Genomic DNA, 19,300 nt, shown 5'->3' on the forward strand with positions numbered 1-19,300 from the left:
ATATAGCAAAGACGAACATTAGAAAAAATATGGAATGCGTAAGTGTATGTAGTAATTGGTTAAGTAAAAAGATTGTGCATGTAAATGTATGTTCAGGATACTAATTAACGCGGTAAATATGTAGATAATATCTATTAAGAGGAAATGAGGGGATACGGAACGGGAATTTTGGCTGAATCTTGAGTGAAAACAAGAGCTGGCTGGGGGTTTTTGAAAATGTAAGAAGATGCAATAGTACACAATCTGTTGGTTTTTTAAGTTGATATTCGTGTCAAGAAGGTAAGGTGATGTTGGCGTCCAAGAAAGAAGACCAGAAAAGGGAAGGAGAAGAAAAACTGCGGAGTGCTGTGTAGATGGAAGGGAACGTGACGTATGAGGGATGAATGAGAGCACGACCCAAAAAAGAGAAGAACCCAGAATTTGACAAATAACAAGGAAGGGAAACTAAGGAAGGGGTATGCGAAGTCCGAATTCGAAGACGCAACAGGCCCGACCCTCCTCGAGAAGAAAACCAGAAAACAACTGAAGAGAAGACACCGCCCAAAATAACATATTCAATTTGAGACGTGTCCCATTTCGAAAACCCTGTAGACGTTCCCGGAGTCCCGAATCGAGACGTGAAAGCTTTCGAAGTGATTCTGGATAAAACCAGAGGGCTGGCTTTTTTCCGAAGAGACGGGTTGGTCGTCATCGTTGCGAGAGTTTTTGGCACCGTGGTTTGCAGTCTGAGGTGACTGATTGCCCGGAGATTCGACTTCCTGAATCGATTCACAGGAGCTGAGCCGATTCACAGGATGCCGCTTCATGACTTTTTGAGGCGAAGACTTCCCTGATCCTGTACAAAGGTTCTTCGACGGACGAAATTGAGCGCCTTCTCCGTTGTAGATGCATCGAATGTCCTTGCCGTGCATGATTTGGACTCGAGTACTTGAGCGAAGGTCCCAAACCTCAATCAAGTTATCTGAATATCCAATGACGTAGTCTTGGTGTCGGTTGACCACCGATGGTCGTCCATCCCACTCAATCATCTTGTCAAATTTCTTGCGTATCACGCTGCCACTACTGCTTCCAAAATATGCAAATTCTGTGATGATGATACGCAATGATCTGAGTTTCAGGCTCTCGACACTGCAGCAGATACCGAAAGAAAAAAACTTACTATCATAACAGAACAAATACTCCTTGCTTGTAATCGTAAAGACATTCAACATCTTTGCTTCTTCGACCCGCTTCATCAAGATACTGCACGCTGGTTCATCCCGGTTGTCTTCGAGCCGGGGGATGGTTTCGGAGGTCAGATCGTCAAGGTTGAGAACTTCACAGCGATTGGCGTGAAAGACTAGCAATTTGTTCTGGTTTTCATGGCACAACACATCATGAGCCTCAAAGGGAACAGTGAATACCTGTCACCCGGGTAGGAAAAAATACCGTGTTTCATCAGCGAGCTATTGTGAGGAATGAGGCTAAATGAAAATCACTGAGTGAACTGACTTGATTCTCCTTGAATAAGGTGAACGTATGGCCTATTTGCTCATTGGATCCGAAAATGGGCTCCAAGATTTTAAAAGCAGTCTGGCAGCCCTTGGCTTTCTCGGCGACTGAAACAAATGTTAGGAAAGAATGATAGAGGTTAATGTTAGGATAGCTGAGTTTTTGGTGATTGGATTGAAATACTCAACAGATCAACACTAGTCGGTCCTCCAACATGCCAACCTTAAAGAATCGGACTTTATCAGATGGCCCGGAAAGTCGGACAAGCCCTCTGCGTTTCTCTTGATCGGCAAGGGTCTCCATTGGAACAGATGCCCGGTGGTTGATCGCAGTCCCCAACGTCGGTAATCTGCGATATGCGTCCGAGCAGCTCTCACTCGTCATTCTTCGGTGTCGACCAGTAGTGCTGTTGATCGGGCGGAATTCCCGGAAACGCTTGTAAGAAGAATCCTGAATGAGGTTAGAGACATGCGAGGAAAATCAGCTCAAACGACCTAGCACGAACAAAGCTTTTCGTGAAAGCTTACCGGCGAGCTAGGAACAGAAGACTCGCATGAGTCCATACCAAACCGAGAAACTCTCTGGAAAGAAACTGAAGAAACAGATGTTTCGTCGCAGCCAGACGAAGACAAAGCGCCTTCTTCGTCAGCTCCTTGCTTCCTCTCAAACTCGAACATCCCCAACGAAAGCAGGAGTGAGCTCCTTCCCAAGGGCAGCGGCGAGTCCACCTCAGCACCACTGAAGCTTAGTCGGCTTCGGGCGCTCTGTTGGCTACTAGCCGAAGTTGCTCTACTTAGGATTTGTTGATGTGGTTGCTGATGATAATACGGAACGGCTGGTCTAGGAGGCTTTGGTACATTGGTAGGATTGACATTTGCCGTTATCGATCGCGTGGTGGGGGGTCGCACCGCCACGCCGCCTGGACTATGAACCAATACCTCCAGGGGATAGGCTAAGAGCACTTGACCTGCGAGTACGATCATGTATCGTTCGTTTTGAAGGAAAGCGACCTGTGTGATGTTTTTGACGGGCAAGACCTTCCTGTAGGAGCTGGAGTTATCCCTCTTGCCGATCCATAACCCTTCTTTGCACCCAATTGCTATCAGCGGGCGACCATCTGGTGCGGTAAATGGCGTAGAGCATGTCGGAGCCTGTCAGCAAAATAAATGGATAAGCTGTAAGTATCTGAGTTCAGGTGGGTATCGATCAATGAAAGCTGCTTACACCATGATGGACTGTGTTGGGTAACAGCTCCTTTGGTATCTGATCCTCGTAAAGAACTTTGAGTTCAGCTAAGCTAGGCAGATTGACCAAGAATGAGCTGGAAGAAGACGAAGAGGGGATAGAAAATGTTTCGAGAGCCATTGGCCAAAGCTCAAAAACCTGAGATGTCTTGATTGATTGAACTCGGTGGTTGATAGCAGTCTCGAACCGCTCGCGCCAGTGTTGGCGGGCAGACTCTGACTCGACGTACAAAGTGATGATCCGGGGAGAATCGCCAAAGGGTTGGAGGGTCATAGGATACAGGCAGCGCGATTGTTGAAGGGAAGCCGACAATTCAGTGTCGTTAGACGAAACGTCGGTTGTAGGGACGTGAGAGTGACGCTGAGTCGGTTCACTATTCGAGCGACGAGCTGGCATACTGTGCGCATTGAACTGAGTGTTGTTCGGAGTGGCATTGTGGCCGCGTAGCCCGTCGGTGAGGTTTTTGAGTCGTCTGGAGCGCTTTTCGGGGGGCTGTGTTAAGCCACTGAGCTTCAAAAATTCGGTCCGAATGGGTTGTTCGACAATGTGGTATCGGGGTCGAGCTTGGCCGTCATCTTTCTTCTCTTTCAGCATAACAAAGTAATGGTCGAATAGAACTACAAAGACTTCACTCCATTCGCCTAAACCTGAGCCTCCGTCTTTTTTTCGTAACATCTTGCCGCTGCTGTAGATTTTTCGATGGGAAGAATGAAGGTGAAGAAGCTACAGACAAGAATGAAAATAATTTGGGAAGTTGTGTCAGAGGTGAATTTAAGCAATGGAGGGATAAGCAATGAGATTAATGGGAGATCAACTAAACTGGAATATCGGATTTGGGTGCAATCATTGAGTTTAGCTTCATCAGGCTGACAATGTCTTGCTGAGATTCGATAGCAGCATTACACTCGGAGCATTGACGTCGCACAAGCTCAAGAGCCAACCGAAGAGGTTCGCGATCCACGTGATCCTCAGGTGTGGCCTCGAGAAGCCGAGTGAAGAGGAGCACATAGCGCGCCAGCCTAAAGGTTGCCCGAGAGTAAAAATGGCGGAAATCTTTCTTGCGTGCATTGAAGCGGGGAATGTTCTAGAGATGGTTAAACGACGGCACAAATGTACAAATAGATTAATCGAAGGATCAGACAATTCATACGCGCCACGAGGATATTGAATTGTGATGTGATTGAGCCCAAATTTATGGTGATTGAAGAAGATGTGAGTAAGAGAAAGCGGCAGTCAGTACGCTTTTAAGACATTGAAGATTATTATTAGGGGAATTGCAGGCGAAGATAGATGAAACAAGTTTGAGTGACAGTGATACTAACAGAAATGTGCTCCGCAAATAGGAGGTTTTGGTTGATCTGACGTTCAATCTCCAGTTCACCGAGAGGATGATCAGCGGCGTATCTAGTGTAAGCGGGCCCCCATTCCAAGACAGCAGACAGGATGACATCGCCAACGGATTCAAGCAGGGGTTGCTGAGCTTGTTGTCGGTGGCGTAACCGCTTGAGGAAGCTCCGACTGCACTTGCGAATGTCGCCGAGTGAGGAAACGACCAATCCTAAAAAACGCTCGAGCTCAATGTGTTGAAAGATTGCGGGTGATAGTTGGGCCTGAAGTGGTTCGATAAATATCTGCAAGGCAGATTTGAAGGTGTCAGGGAAAAAGGTGATATGAATTAGGATTGGAAGTGGCCAAGCAGAGCAGCTGGGACCATGCGAGCCTAATGCCAAGGAGATCAGTTGAAAGACCGACGTTTTGATAAATCTTCAAGTCCTCTAGATATTCCGCCTCTCCAGTGATAATCTCATGAATGGCTGATTGGCGAATAATTTCCCTGGATTCTAGTTGACCGGCGAATTCTGCTGGGATTTGCCAATTCTTTCAAGAATAAAGAAAATAGCTCATATCAGTTCTTCTGTTACAGGGCTTGATAATCGAATGGGTGATGATGTGAAGGCAGTGAGGGTCGTCTAGAATGGTTTGACAGCCAGGCGTTTGGAGGCGTGAGGGTTTCAGAGTGCTTGGACACACTACCATATGGAAAATTCTTTGATTCGATAGCAGCCGTGCCGACACGGAATGAATGCAATAGTGAAGACACTCACGCTAGACGAGCTGGAGGTGCTCGGTGGTTTGCTGGAAAGGCGCCTTGAGGCGTTCGGTGAAGATGGCTGGGACTGGTGGAAGCTGGATGAGAGTGGAAGGATCATGGTTGACTGGCGGGATCAAGTGGTAGTCGACCGGTGGAGAAGACCCCGGTATACCTTGGTGGTGATCTTCTGGAAGGTGGACGACGAGAGCTTGTTTGATGAGACGAGGGTACGCGCCCAGCGACAAGCTGGGTTGGTTCAAGTGGATTCGGTTGGCTGGAGGGGAGGAGGGCGGAAGGAGGGAGAAGAAGAAGAATGAAAAAAAGAGGTGACAGAATACAGCTGAGTGGGTGGAGGCGGCGGCAGTGAGGTGGAGAAAAAAGCCGGACTGGATAAAAAAGAGGCCGCCTGGCGGTGATTTCTATGCTGTGAGAAAGTGAGCCCCCAAAAAAAAGAAGAAGAACAAGCGCAAGGGAGAATGATGAAAGAGTGCGGGACAAGCAAGAAAATCAGGAAACCCAAAACGGAGCCGGGGCGGTTGGGCGCAGTACAGCGCACACAATCGAATCGGAAGATGTGTGCAAGGACAAGCACAGTTCTCAATCGGATGAAGTTCTGGAAGAAGCGGCTGAGAGCATAGACGGAGGATTTGTGAGGCTGATGGCGATGACCGTTGCGGAGAGAGAACCCAGGCCGGGGTTGCTGTATGTCCAGCAGCTCAGCCGGATTAGGTTGAAACAGAACACGTTTTAAGGTTTTGAGAAGACGGGCGCTGTATGTCTGAACGATCGAAGCGGTTCTTGTAGGGCTTGCAAGTGTATGGATAATGGTTGAGTTGGAAGCAATATGGGTTTTCTAGGATGACGGAGGTAATAATTAAATAAAAAATGATTTAAAATAGATATATATAAGTAGAAGGAAGTAGCAGCAGGGAGGACAAGCAAGACCCGAGCGAGCGATTCAGATCGACTGATGGAGAAGAAGGACAACCAGCGATGCCAGCGGGTTACAAGATTTGATGGGTGTTTGAAAAGATTCTGATAAGACTGTTGCTTGGGAGCAGAGGGGCAGTACCTGACCGATTGGAGGATGTGGAGGAGAACGCGGGTTGGGAAAAGGGTGATAAGGTAGAAATAGACAAGAAGGTGGGTGTTGTTCAAGCTTAAGGTTGAGCTTGAAGGTGATTTGCTTGATGCTTGCGAGGCTGCACTGAAACGGTTGTTGACTATAGGGTCGGTGGATTGTTTTTGTTGTAAATATTTCAAAATTAAATTCTTGAAAAAAAAAAAACTGGAGGACGGGGGAGGCGACGGAAGGGGGAGAATACAGATATAACGGTGCAGAGTGATAGGATTGGGATGGGCTGTGTGAGTGGATGGCGGAGATCGGAATACGGTGGTCGTTGGTGAAGTGCTGTTGTCGATCTGATGGGAAATATTGGAGATGGGCGGGTGCAAGTGAGGATCAGCCCATGTAACAAACCATGCTTGGATCTCCGGTTGGCTGATACGCTGGCTGGCGGGTCGTCGACTCCCTTGGTCGCGTCCCCAGAAGCGTTACAAACCGGGATGCCGTGCAACATAAATATCCTCATGGCCACATCTTAATTGGTTGTTTTTTCAAATGCCCGACTGCTCGCCTAATTGATTGGCATGATGCAACTCTGAGTAAGACGGCATGTCGATGTCTATCGCGGGGAATGCAATGCCGATGCCGACGGCCCCAATCGGCCCCTCTCGAGTCGGACTCCGAGTCCGACGAGCATCAGAGTTTTCCGACTGGCTGAGCCACGCGGACGGTTGCAGCTGCTTTGATGATGGATGGCCCGGCCGAATTGCAGATCAAGTGTCCGCCAACAATCTGGGATCACTCTGACCATCCATCATCCTCCAATAATTATGTAACAATCGAGATTTCAGTACCTCGAATCCCATCACACACATCTGACATCATCCGCACGATATGTACTACTGTATGTACAACACACAATATGTACACACCGTTCCCGATCGCTGGAGTGAAGATGCAACACAACCAGCCAACCAAACACCATTGTATATCCAACGCCAATCGCAGGCATGTCTCTAAATAACTTCTTATAACAAGCCAGAAAACATCTCAAAATACCACTCGGACAGTTGAAGACGGATTGCTGTGAGTCGAGACCCTCTTCGGAGGGTGATGCCAAGACTTTCTGCAATCAAGACTCGGCAAGCTCGGGTGTCTTGATCGGCACGAGCCGGCAGCGACAGAGACACCGAGGCAAAGAAACGTGACTGGTGACTGAGAGTGGTGACGACATTACAGATATCAAAGTGCATATTACTGCCCGACAGAATAATTATGAGCCCATATGAAGCTGCAATACAACACATGCGTGAATCGGACTCCCATGCCCCGAGACTGGGCCCTCGCTCTCAAATTAAAGGCAAGTCCAACGCACCTATGGCAGTGGAGAGCTGCCATCTGAAAGACGAGTTCCCAGATGCTTGGGAAGGCGCCTTTTAGATGCTCTTTTCCGATATGGCGGGCGGCTTAGAGCCGCTCGAGCTGCACGGAGTGCGCCTGCCAAATCCCTCGACTCCATTTCTGTGTCCGTAGTCCTGGCTCCACCGGACCTGGCACTCCAAACCTGTGCTAGCTCTGCAGATAACCAAACCCTTTCTTGCACTAACATACAAATATGTACCAATGCATAACTCTGATTTAACTCACTTGGAAAACAGAATTATCACATACTATCATCAAACGACGTGTCTTTTGCACCCTCAGATCTCTTTCCTTCAGCTCATCTTGTATCAGCACCTCTAGTAACACAATGTCAACACTTCTCAGTGACCATGGATTGGGAATCCCGCAAACACCGGATATTACGCTGAACAATCCAACGGAGTCTGGCGCGTTTGGTTACGATTATTATGATGGCCAATCTTGTCCAGCTGGTCCTGAAAGTGGATACCGTCAATACACTCGAGTTCAACGGGACCAGTACCAATACGATCAAGGCTATCAGTCTTGGCAGTTTTACAATCTGCCCGTCTCTTCTTCTCAACCATTGCACCCCCCCCTCAGTGGCTTTGAAAATACACAAAATATCTCTCATCTTCCCTACTCCAATAGAAACCGCTGCTCAAGTAACTACAACTTATTAGGTCGGGGAAACCCATTGGCCTCCGGGAATCCTCATCAGAACCAAGATTTTCTTTGAGCCCCCCTTCCGGTTTCAGCTCCAGCCCAGCAGGTTTTTGTTTCAAACTCAGCACCTCCAACCAATCCAAGAACTAATCAAGCTCCTGAAGCCACCCAATCAAAAGGAAAAAATAAGCGCAAACAAACCAACCCTGCTCTGGATCCCCAGCTTCACGGATCGGCCGCAACTGCTAGTAATCAGATTCCTCCTCAAGCAAAACCCACGGAGGTTGCAAATGGCAACATATCTGGGGATCGTGGAATTTCCAACGCTGATGATGGTGAAACACCGCTTGTCTCTTACGATATACCACTCCCGCCGCCTGACAACATCGGCAAGCTTTCAGAAATTTTTTGCACCCCTCCGGAGACAATGGCTAAGTTCGAAAAGCTTCCTTTTTATGAGCTCCGTAAGCTTCAATCCACCCACATCAAGCTCCATCGCCTCAACCATCGAGTCAAGTCCGAGGCCGAGGCGCTTTATTTTGAATATCAGAGAAAAATACAACTCCTGAGCTTAAAGTTTTCCAGACCTGCGAGTTCCATAGCCAGGTACCTGGGGCAAAATCGATCGCGAAAAAAGAATTGTTGGAATAAATTCAAGGCAGAGAATCTTAAAGCAAAAGAAACTTTTAAGGATTGTAAGCCATCTTTTGATATTTTGACTCAATCATAAATTAAATCTTGGCTAATTAAAAATTCACAAACCTGCAGCCGGTGTTCATCTATCAAAGCGAAACAAGGATGTCTCAGTGACTTACAAAGAAACTCTCCCTAAGCCTGTTGCTTGTACTGAAGAATTGGAAGAGTGTTTCAATGCAAAAAAGAAAGTGAAATCAATTCGGACCGTCATCGCCAATGTCAGTAAATGGTGTGACGACATAGATGGTCAAGTGAGTCTTTCACATGTTTGATCAAACACGTTATGAGTTTATTTGCTGATTTATTGACTCGCTGAAGTTAAAAGAACTGAGTGATGAGGCTCATATCGAAGGTTTTCTCGTACTCGCATCATAAGATCACACAAAAAATTTCTTTTCTCAAGGAGGTAGCTTCATTGCGAATCAGTTCCTGCGGACTCTCATGGACAAGGGTGATCCAGTTGGCGGGTTCCACTCGTACGCAGCAGGAACACAAGGGAGGGGACCTCCACCTCACCGAATTGGTGCAACCACCCAAGTCGTCTCTAGCTGCGAGGTTGGGACGAGTACAATGGTAGGTATGGGTACAATGGCTGGTACGAGTCCCGTGCTCGGTACGCGTACGATGGTTGGTACGAGTACAATGTTTGGTACGAGTACGGGGGATGGCCCAAGTACAATGGTTGTTTCTAGCGCTGAGATTGGTCCTATAACCCAGGTCCGCCCTAGCGCAGAGGTCGGTCCTAGCACGGAGGTCGGTCCTAGCACGGAGGTTGGTCCTAGCAGCGAGGTCACTTTGAATACTGAAGTTCCTCCGAGCATGAACGTTCCGAACATGGCCCAAACTCCCCGTAACAAAAGGAAACCTTCTGGTTTCAATGAATATGCCGATGTATGCAGAGGTATGGCTCTTGGCTCATCTTGGGTTGCATTCTTGTTGGCCAATTTACTTACTCCTCAATCAATTCGGCAGGAAGCCTTGTCAAAAATAAGAAATACCTCACCGAAGTGCTAGGGAACATGTTCTGTGAGCATATGCAAACAATTCATACCTGTTAACCCCGGCGAAATGCATAACTAATTGAGCCTTTAGCTGCAAGTGGGGGTGACTCTCGGGGATGGCCTGGTACCAACACCGATGCAGGACTTGCAACCTTCAAGCTCAAACTTGTCGTTTCACCAAACACACTGAATGTTGAAGAATGCCTGCGGAACAAGCCAATCAAAAGCATGAAGATAGAGCCGACCTGGAAGATCCTGCGTGGGCTACAAATGGGATGGATAAAACTGCTACATATCAAACAAATTGAAACATCTGGTGCAAATAGCTCTGTAGTTTAAATGCAAACCAAAAAACAAGCTGCGACAGCACTTAGACTTGTGGCATTGCAGTTTTCTTTTCTGTGTTTCAGCTTGCTTTCTTTTGTTTCAATTGTTACTGTTTCCCATATAAAATGAACAGGAAAAAAAATTATGAACAGAATTAGTCATAAAAAGTGAATTGTGTTGTTTTAGTTTGTGCGTAGCCTGGTGGTTGGTGACTGGTGAGCAGCGTCAGCGCCTACAGCGCTCGTAATGTTGGATTGCGTGTAATCCAACAGTACAAGCGCTGAGGCGCGCTTGGCCTGCGCGCACACGGCGGTTGGTGGTGAGCAGCCTCAGTGCTTGTAGCACTTGTATCGGCCCGCGCGCACAATGGTGGCTGAAAAAACTGTCTTGGACATGGGTACCTCAAAGCTATTTGTATTTGATTGTGTGCAAATCCAATCAAAATAACTCTGATACATCATGTATCTGTGTGTATTGGATACACAGAGAGGAATTTCTGTGTATCATATTGGTTTGGCGATAAAATACAGATACATGTATTGGCAGCAAAAAACAATACAATACAGATACAATACCAATACCTGTATTGTATCTGTTACAGTGTTGCTCAAAGAGGGACATTTTTACATCAGTTCAAAGTTTATTTGCAGACATATGGGAATTCCAGGCCAAGATTTTGTTGATGGAAGGAAATAGTTTAATTGGATGTAATGATTATATTTGGGATATTGAGTGCAAATTACTGGGCATTTGGATTTGGCTGCCAATCTACTACACAGATGATTGTTTAACAAGATTTATTCATGGGATAATTGTAACATGATCAATTTGATGGTTTCCTCATTTAAAGATTGAGTCCCTGATTGTTAGTTTACCCCTTTAGATTGTGATAAATGTGGTTCAGTCAAGTGAAACTCTGGATGATGAGCTGACTCATATGCACAACTACTATAGAATTTTTGGCTCCTTTATGGCAGCACAATATCTCTATTCCTTTTTTTTCTAGTAGAGTATCAGGCCAAGGAGCTGATGTTCTGGCGGTACACCTGCCCTTTTATTTTAGGTCTAGCAGAATGGGGCGCTTTGAGACACAAGATGTGCAGGGAGAGGGTACAACTGCACAATATACAACAAGCCCAGTTTTCCAGGGAAGAGGTGATTTTTTCTTGCTGCAGTCATGCCAGCTAACAGTTGGATAAGGCTGATTAAGTTGATCTTCATCAAGTATTATATTAGGAAAGTTATGCACAAGATCTGACTCTTTATCTTGATGAAGTAGATTGCAAGATGGGAATCAATTGTCCAACAAGGATCTCCATCTAAAACTGCTTGATAGTGGCAGCACCTGCCATTTGTATGCAAATTGAAAGAGAAATCTAACCCCTGAAAATTATAACAGATTCAATGCTAGTCAACTTTGAATGAATAAAATTTAGGAGAAATAATGTCAATAATTTCTTACCTTTTTGATAAGATTTGATGGAAAAACCAAACATGTTTTTAATAGTGTTTCCCCATCACAGGCAGCAGTTTAATCGTGGTGCTAGATATTTATTTTATGGGTTTGATGGTTTGCAAAAAGCATTGGGAGTGACAAGAAAGCAAAATCAAGTTGACTTCAGTTACAACTGTTAACTTTGCATGCACTAAAATCAAGAGGCTCAAAAGACATGAGAGTTGACATCTTATCAAAGTAGAGAAATTCCATTTGAAAATAGGGGCCAGGTTTGAAATAGGTACACATTTAGGATGATTCAAGACTCTTTATATGTTGGAACAGTGACTACATATGTTGGAGTGCTTCCAAAGCATTTAAGATTTTTTAATTAACCTAGTGAAGTATTAATACATACTTTGGAAGCGCTCAAATATTTTTAGTCAGTCCCTTTCAATGTAGGGCCATGTCTGAACTATCTGAACATATTTCATGTCTCTACATATGTTTGAAGAGAGTCTATGACTGTGCTTACAAAGAATGCATCAATATTTCATCAAATAAATAGTATATCAAAGTCAATATGATGTCAAAACATTCTTTTAGAATTATTCCATGACCACATAAAAGAATTTTTCTAATTGAACACACATGATTACCACACTTGTAGGTTTTCCTAGTAGGGTTTCCTATCTAACTTGAAAAAAAAATACATTGTGTGCAACATACCACACTTTTTCTTTGCACTTGAACATGGTGCGCAGGAAAAATAAAATCTCTCATCCCCGCCGTTTACCAGAAACAGATCTAAACATTGCGGTCAAAACAAGGCGAAAACCTCCCATATGGACGCAGTTCCAGCGATGAAGCAGGAAAATGACCCGTCTGTGGCTGAGGAGCCAGTTGGGCTGAGTGATCCAACAGGCAAAGACGGCATGTGTGTGTTTTTCTGGAGTGCTCTCTCTTAAGGTCCAATATGATACACATATCACCACAGGATATTAATTTTGGTGAATGAGAATATGGATGTTCAAAATTTATTACAATCCTCTATACAAGGTCTTAGTCCTCATCTTCAAATAAGTTATCATCTTTGTTTGGCCCCTCATTATCTTCACCATCAGAGTCTTGTTGTTTAAGAACTTCCTGCTCCAATTGAACATCCAAACTGCTTGATTCGGTGTCAACAGGGGAAATCAATGATTCAATCATGCAGAACCATTTGTCGGGTAAGATTTCACGCGATATCAGTTTGGCGTCCAGCATGTTTGAAATTGCATTGTTCCAGTGGATCATGAGGCTTTCATGGTCGACTTTAGCGAAGCAGAGATCACCACCTAGCAGCTGGTAGATCCCACCTGGACGATTGCTTACTCCAGCAAGTTGAACTTCACCAAATGTCTTTTTCAAGCGGCTATCGAGTTGATTGTCACCTGTTGTAACCATTGTTTAGCTAAAAGACAACAAAGCAGTTCTGCATACCCTCAACTGATTGATCTATACTTTTCTTGAGTCGATTCCAATGAGATATACCCCAAGACAGGGAACGTCTCAGCTCGACTTTGAGCTGGATGATCTCCTCATAAGCGTGATCCAGACCAAGCATGGCATGAATCCCTGTGCGTACAACTGGATCAACTGCCCAGGGATCCTTTGAGAGGCACATGTAACCATTGTTCCAGAATGGGTGGTTGAGACTCATCTTCATGAACTCTTTGTAGCCAAAGACCTTGTTCTTGGGTAACTGTAAGTCTTCAGGCGCATAATTTGTGAGGTAAGACTCCCGGCGATCACAGAACGTCTGGATAACTTTGACAACCCCATTTTTTCGTCTTTTAAGAGCAGCGTAGATTTTTTCTTTCAGTCGAGTGCCAAGTCGTTCGCCGCGGTCCTTCGACGCTCGCAAAGGCTGCGTTTCCGCCTGCAATTCAATTGCTACCTTAAATAAAGCAGACTTTGCGCTCCAGAGCAATATCTTCTGTCGCTGCTGTTCTTCTGGATATGGAGGGGGAGATTGGTATAAGCTGGATGATGCTCGTTTGTTGCACTGAAACAATCAACTTACTGTCTTGTGGACTTAAATCGGAAAAATCACCGCCAATAGAGGAGACTTCGTTCTCTTGAGCACGTTGAAGCGTTTGGATGTCTTGCAGAATGTTCATTGCATGAGCACAATTAGAGTTCAAATTTGATGATTCCAGGGTAGAAAGAAATAGATCGCTGATGTTTGGAAAGGAATGAAAACTCAAAAGAAGATTTGCTTGAAACAAAAGCAGTTCATAGATGCTTACGCCAATAACTTCAAGAACTCCTCTCGTTCAAAGAATACCGCCAGTTTTTCCATCACCTCGGTATTGCTACGGCTATTTCCTTGAAAGGATAACTGCTTTTCCCACTCTGCTCTAAAGAATTCTACAGTGAATCTTGACTGATCTGGCGCGTGCTTGTTTGGCTCAGCTTGCAGCTTGAAAAGTAGATCTTGTGAGTGTTTTCGATGGGCAAATGCTAGCATAAACTTTCGCTGCAGAGTGTTGACTAATCAAACAAGATCATTAGGAAAGCATTGCCGGAATCATCAAATGAGACAGACCAACCAAGTTTTTCTACTACCAGTTGGTTGTGGAACAGGCTGCGATGGTTGAGCAAATTGAGCCGATGGTTTCTTGCTGCATTTCGGAGGAAGCTGACAAGGGGAGAGAGGTAAGACCAGAGCCGCTCCAAGCCTTCTCCATCGGAAAGACCCCACCCAACGTTGTACCTGGGATTGTACTTCATTTGGCATTCCCATTCATGTACATATGAATGAAATATTGATGTCGCAAACTTCATCCCGGGTGTTTCGGATGGAAGAAGTTTACGCTGTGTTTCCAACAAAAAAATGAGACTACTTTTTTTACGCTGAATGAAGCTCTAGCATGCGACTCAGAAGCTTACTATTTTGATGAACTTATCGAGGGAGCAGCCAATATCGTAAAGTACTCTTAGTTTCATCTGAGACTGTATCTCTTTGAACAGCCGCTTGAGAATAGCCATTGGCAAGCATCTTCCCTCGCCCGCCCGGTTAATATTACAAAAATAGACTAGAGAGTCGTGACGGCAACAGCAACCCATGAGGCCTGTGTCATCGCAGCCCTTCCAAGTGCTTGCGTTCCGCTTGTCGTCTGCAGCTTTATGCTGATCGGAACATCAATCTTTCTGCATTCAATTAAGTGATAACCATAAGCCAACGTTCAAGCAACAGGTACCAGATATAACCCTCACCGCAATTTGAGTCTTCTTTTGAGCTTGTTCGTGAGAAATAATGTTCCTTTCGGCCGCATCAATTTCCTCGGGTTTCAGAAACATGTCTGGAGTTTGTAGAGGGAGGTGGTTCTTTGAGGCTTGTTCGTGATGTCTGTGCTGAAAGTTGCCATCGAGGCAAACAAAAATCTCTTGAGTATCGGCAGGTTGAGTGGGATTGGCGACTGGGAGGGCTGCTCCAAAACACGCTGGGCATGATCGTTGAGCTAGTATATCTTGAGGACAATCTGACGAGAACGTTTCAACCATAGTCCGATGCTTTGCTAAAAGCAAGCGATATACATCAATTGCGGCTATCAAAGTGCGGCGGAGGCCGCGGGGCTACAGGAGGTGTTGACAGGAAGGAGTAAGATACACAAACCCCATTGAACAGTAAATACCCTCTACCTTAGTCTCCTTTTTATTGTAAAGCCGCATTGAAATTGACTCGTTCCAACGACGAAGAACTTCAGCAAATGGCGTGGCGGCTGCATTACACAAGTTCCAGAGTAGATTGTAAAAGTTTAGGAGTCGCAGTGAAAAGGCGGTTTGGGGAAATATTGGAGTGCTGGCCAGGTAACCGTGTGCCATGATCTGTACCGGGTCGGGGGTGCAAAGACAAAACGATATCATTTTGCGTTGCTGGCCTGGACATAGAACAATCATATTTAAATGTCAGTTAAATTAGAGATAAAAATCAAAATCATCAGGTAAATACACACCTAATAAGTCAACCAAGTCGACTGGTCGAGTTTTTTTCTGGTGAGATTCACAGTTACAGAGCTTTTTTGAGTTATCATCAAAAGAGCCAGGCAAGGTCCAGTCGTTCGTGACTTGCTTTAACAGGGTGTATGCGGGAAAAAGGGCATCAAAAACGTCGGTCTAGTTGCGCCATCTCTGTTGCTGAATCAAACCCTGATAATATGAACCTATCTCGGCGCGTGTCTCCTCATGTTGATCAACATTTTCTTCATCCTCCCAGTACGATGGTCCGTCATACGTGGCCGGGCCAGCGGAATAGTCCTCGGCAAAATCGGGCGGATTCACATCTAAAACTCGTACGGCTCGCTCGGCAGCCCGTCGAGCATTGTCCGCATGGTACGCTGCCATCTCATCTTCAGCTTCTTTTTTCTTTGCGAGTCGGTATTGCCTCTGTAGCCGAGTTTCTCGCGCGGGAAGTCGGGAAGAACGGTGGAATTTGTGTCTGTCGGATACCATGGCCAAGGCGAGGTTGAAGGAAGTGAAAGTCAAATGTAAAAATTTAATCAGAATTGTTTTGTGTTACAACGGATTGTATGTAGTATTTCCATAAAAGTACGTATTTGCATACAAGCTAGCACAGGTTTGGAGTGCCAGGTCCGGTGGAGCCAGGACTACGGACACAGAAATGGAGTCGAGGGATTTGGCAGGCGCACTCCGTGCAGCTCGAGCGGCTCTAAGCCGCCCGCCAAGTCGGAAAAGAGCATCTAAAAGGCGCCTTCCCAAGCATCTGGGAACTCGTCTTTCAGATGGCAGCTCTCCACTGCCATAGGTGGTCCAACGGCGCGGCACCTTTGGACTTTTCATCACTTCGATCTCAGCAAGCTCAAGCCTCGAATCGACTCCAGCAGAGCCGAAGTACCGCCCTGTGACACTCGAGCCAAGCAGACAACTCCTAAACCCTTCAAACAGACGCCGTCTCAGCCAACCGGGAATCGATTTGCACGGGATGCCGATATCCTTGCCAACGCGGTAAATAAAGACGAGATATGCAGATAAAAATCCTCGAAACCTTGGTGTATGCGCGATAGATCGCCGGTCGGAGACGTCTACATATCTGGATTGTAGAATTTGTATTGCAACCAATCCTTCAAAATTGGCTCATAAGCAAGCGAGCACCGAAAAGCGCTCAACCTTCCGGACGCCTTGTCAGCGGTATCATTGTGCATGGTGATTTGATTGCACACTGGCCGGTTGTCTGTCGCATGGTGATTTCTCATGACAAGGAAGACACTCCAGTAACGACGAGCGGGAGACCTGCGGATACGGGCTTGGCATCTTGCGGGGCTGCCCATGAACTCTTCTATAAATCAAGTCGCATATGTGCTGGCAAAATGTGCCCAACCACAAACATACCAATCATTCTTTACTCGCTGCAAGACCCCAAGACAAAAACAAAACGCAGCCCTTAAGAACTTCTCCATCAAATAATCTCATGAGCTGTTATCTTTGGATACTGTTCCAGTTATCATGCCGTTGTGCATGGGAGGTGAATTGAGCGGCTCTTGGGAAGCTGATTTTGTTTGTGTGAGAAAACAGATAGAAGTGAAGAGGTGTTTAAGGAAAATAAGTGCAAATTATTAAGGCCACGTTTGGAGCCAATATAATTATAGGTGACATGATCATTTGTAAATTCAATAAAAAATACAAAACTCAACATAAAGAATCCAATTTTTTTTGTAGGAAACCTACAGTACTGGTCTCATCAACTATGAAGTCAGATTTAACTGATTCAGCCATCTTCAGCACCATAATACCATTATATTGCTTTGTTTTGGTCAAAAGCGATATAATGGTACTACAGTACTGAATATGGCTGAATCAGTTGAATCTGACTTCTACAGTACTGAATATGGCTGAATCAGTTGAATCTGACTTCATAATTGAAGAGACCAGTATTGTAGGTTGCCTAGAAAAAATATTTGGAGGCTTTATGTTGAATTTTGTAGTTTTCATTGAATTAACCAATGATTATATCACCTATATTTATATTGGCTCCAAACAAAGCCTAAGTATAACTATTCACAGGTGTGAGAGGAAAAGGTAAAATCAACACACTACAAGAAAAAGTTGTGTAACTGCCATCAGTTGACATGCACAAACTCAAAGGGAGCAGGTGGTGTTTAGCTGACCCTTTGTCATAGGTTACTTTGACAAAGCTTCAATGCACAGTCACTGTGCATCATGAACAGTGATGGTGTAAAGAAACATTGTTAAGTACTTAGGCAGGGATTGAATTGACATTATCCTGGAACATCTTGCATGTCAACTGACAGCAGTTGCATGACTTTTTCTTGTAGTGACCAAGATAGAAATAATATGTGCACAGATAAATTTGTTGCAGCATTGTACTTATTTCTTTCTTGTGGTTCAAGGGTATCAACAAATAAAAGACTGAGGAGAATAGCTCACCTTTAGGGTGACTGCTTATTTATCTAGCTTATATGCCTCAAGCAGAACTTATAAGAGTCAGACAGAATTGGTCCATATATGAAAGTTCCTCCTGCTACAGAAGTGGAACTTGTGAAGTGGGCAGGTGGGACTTGTACCCTATGAACCCATTCTGTCTGACCCAACCTTGGGGTTTCTGGTGGGAAGAATTATCCAAAAATCTACATATAATTCCTGACCCATCAAATTTCTTCCAACCAATCTATAAAAAAAAACTTGAGGTGATCCTTTTTTTTTGACAAAATTCTCCCAACCATGGACTTCTCAAGGAGTGATCAGTGGAAAAAGAATAAAAATTGAGTGCTGGATACATTAGTTTGGGATTTTATGGTATAGTTCTCTCCTGACAGTTGCTTGCTTTTGGAGTTCAGCTACAACCCTCACAGATTTATTTTGTGGGGGTGCTGGCTGAATTTGGCATCAAGTGTCTAATAGAATGAGAGAGGGGCTGCAAGTGCAAGGCCTCTACTAGGTTAAGCCTCTGTGACAGGGGGAGCTTGTAAGCCTCTAGCCAGAGTGGCGGGTTTTGAAAGGAGCTCTTCTTGCCACAAGAGGGCTCGCTCTGCTGTCAGATCCAAACAGAACAAAATCTTCCACTAAATACATAGAACTGTGTTGAATGCAGAGGAACACAAGGGATTTGTGCATATTTTGTTTTAATCCACACTATGAGGCATAATTTTTCATTTGTACCAAACACCTAGTCTGAATGAGAAGAGTCTTTGAACCCTCCATACAGTTTCCCAAGAGACATTTTTGTAGAGCTCCTCCTGAAAGAGGTGCCATGTCCGTCCTCAGCAGGCAATATTTGATTTTGCTTGGAGAAGCAATCATCCCCCAGTGTGTCTTGGGATCAGTACGTGATGAGGAAGGCATAAATTGAAATTGATTGCTTGTTCAAATTGGGATCAAGTCTTTCAATTTTTTAACATGCCAGAGTGGCCCACCTGTGGCCACTACATAACAGTATACTGTACCGAGGGATTAAGGGGCCCATTATTGTACGCTAGGGGGTCAATTTGGGCGCGCTACATCAGCGACTCTGGAATCCCTGGTCTTGTCAGAATCTCCGAGCTCCGGTCCCCCAAAATCCGTCTAAGTCACTGGCCCACCCGCCGGTCATATGATCGCCGTACTCCGACCAGCTCATAGCACATCACACCCACCTATTCATACAAAAATATTTAAGTGCATATACATATACTTCGGCAATGTCCAACAGAACACACGTTACCGGATCACCCGGATCAGCAACCACGATCATCACATGTGTGAAAATAAAGACCATCTCATCGGTGGACCATCTCAACCAACCATCTAAATCGAGGCACTTTATACTTTCTCTGTTGTTTGCATGTTTTTTCTATTTTTTGTGTTCTATTTTTTTGTGT

The 19,300-nt window shown here is 45.1% G+C and overlaps 1 protein-coding gene across 1 annotated transcript; it reads right to left on the reverse strand.

The window, feature by feature from the left end:
* Nucleotides 1-554: 554 nt before the first annotated feature.
* PtA15_9A101 (uncharacterized protein) lies at nt 555-4,946 on the reverse strand (the record flags this gene model as incomplete). The annotated part of the gene is made up of 10 exons (XM_053172275.1): nt 555-1,084; nt 1,160-1,403; nt 1,492-1,598; nt 1,680-1,941; nt 2,019-2,642; nt 2,716-3,459; nt 3,557-3,820; nt 4,059-4,367; nt 4,489-4,614; nt 4,842-4,946. 10 exons carry the CDS (start codon nt 4,944-4,946, stop codon nt 555-557), a joined length of 3,315 nt encoding a protein of 1,104 aa, XP_053023531.1.
* Between the last annotated feature and the right edge of the window lie 14,354 nt (nt 4,947-19,300).

This window comes from Puccinia triticina, chromosome 9A (assembly GCF_026914185.1).
Source record: "Puccinia triticina chromosome 9A, complete sequence".
Lineage (NCBI taxonomy): Eukaryota > Fungi > Basidiomycota > Pucciniomycetes > Pucciniales > Pucciniaceae > Puccinia > Puccinia triticina.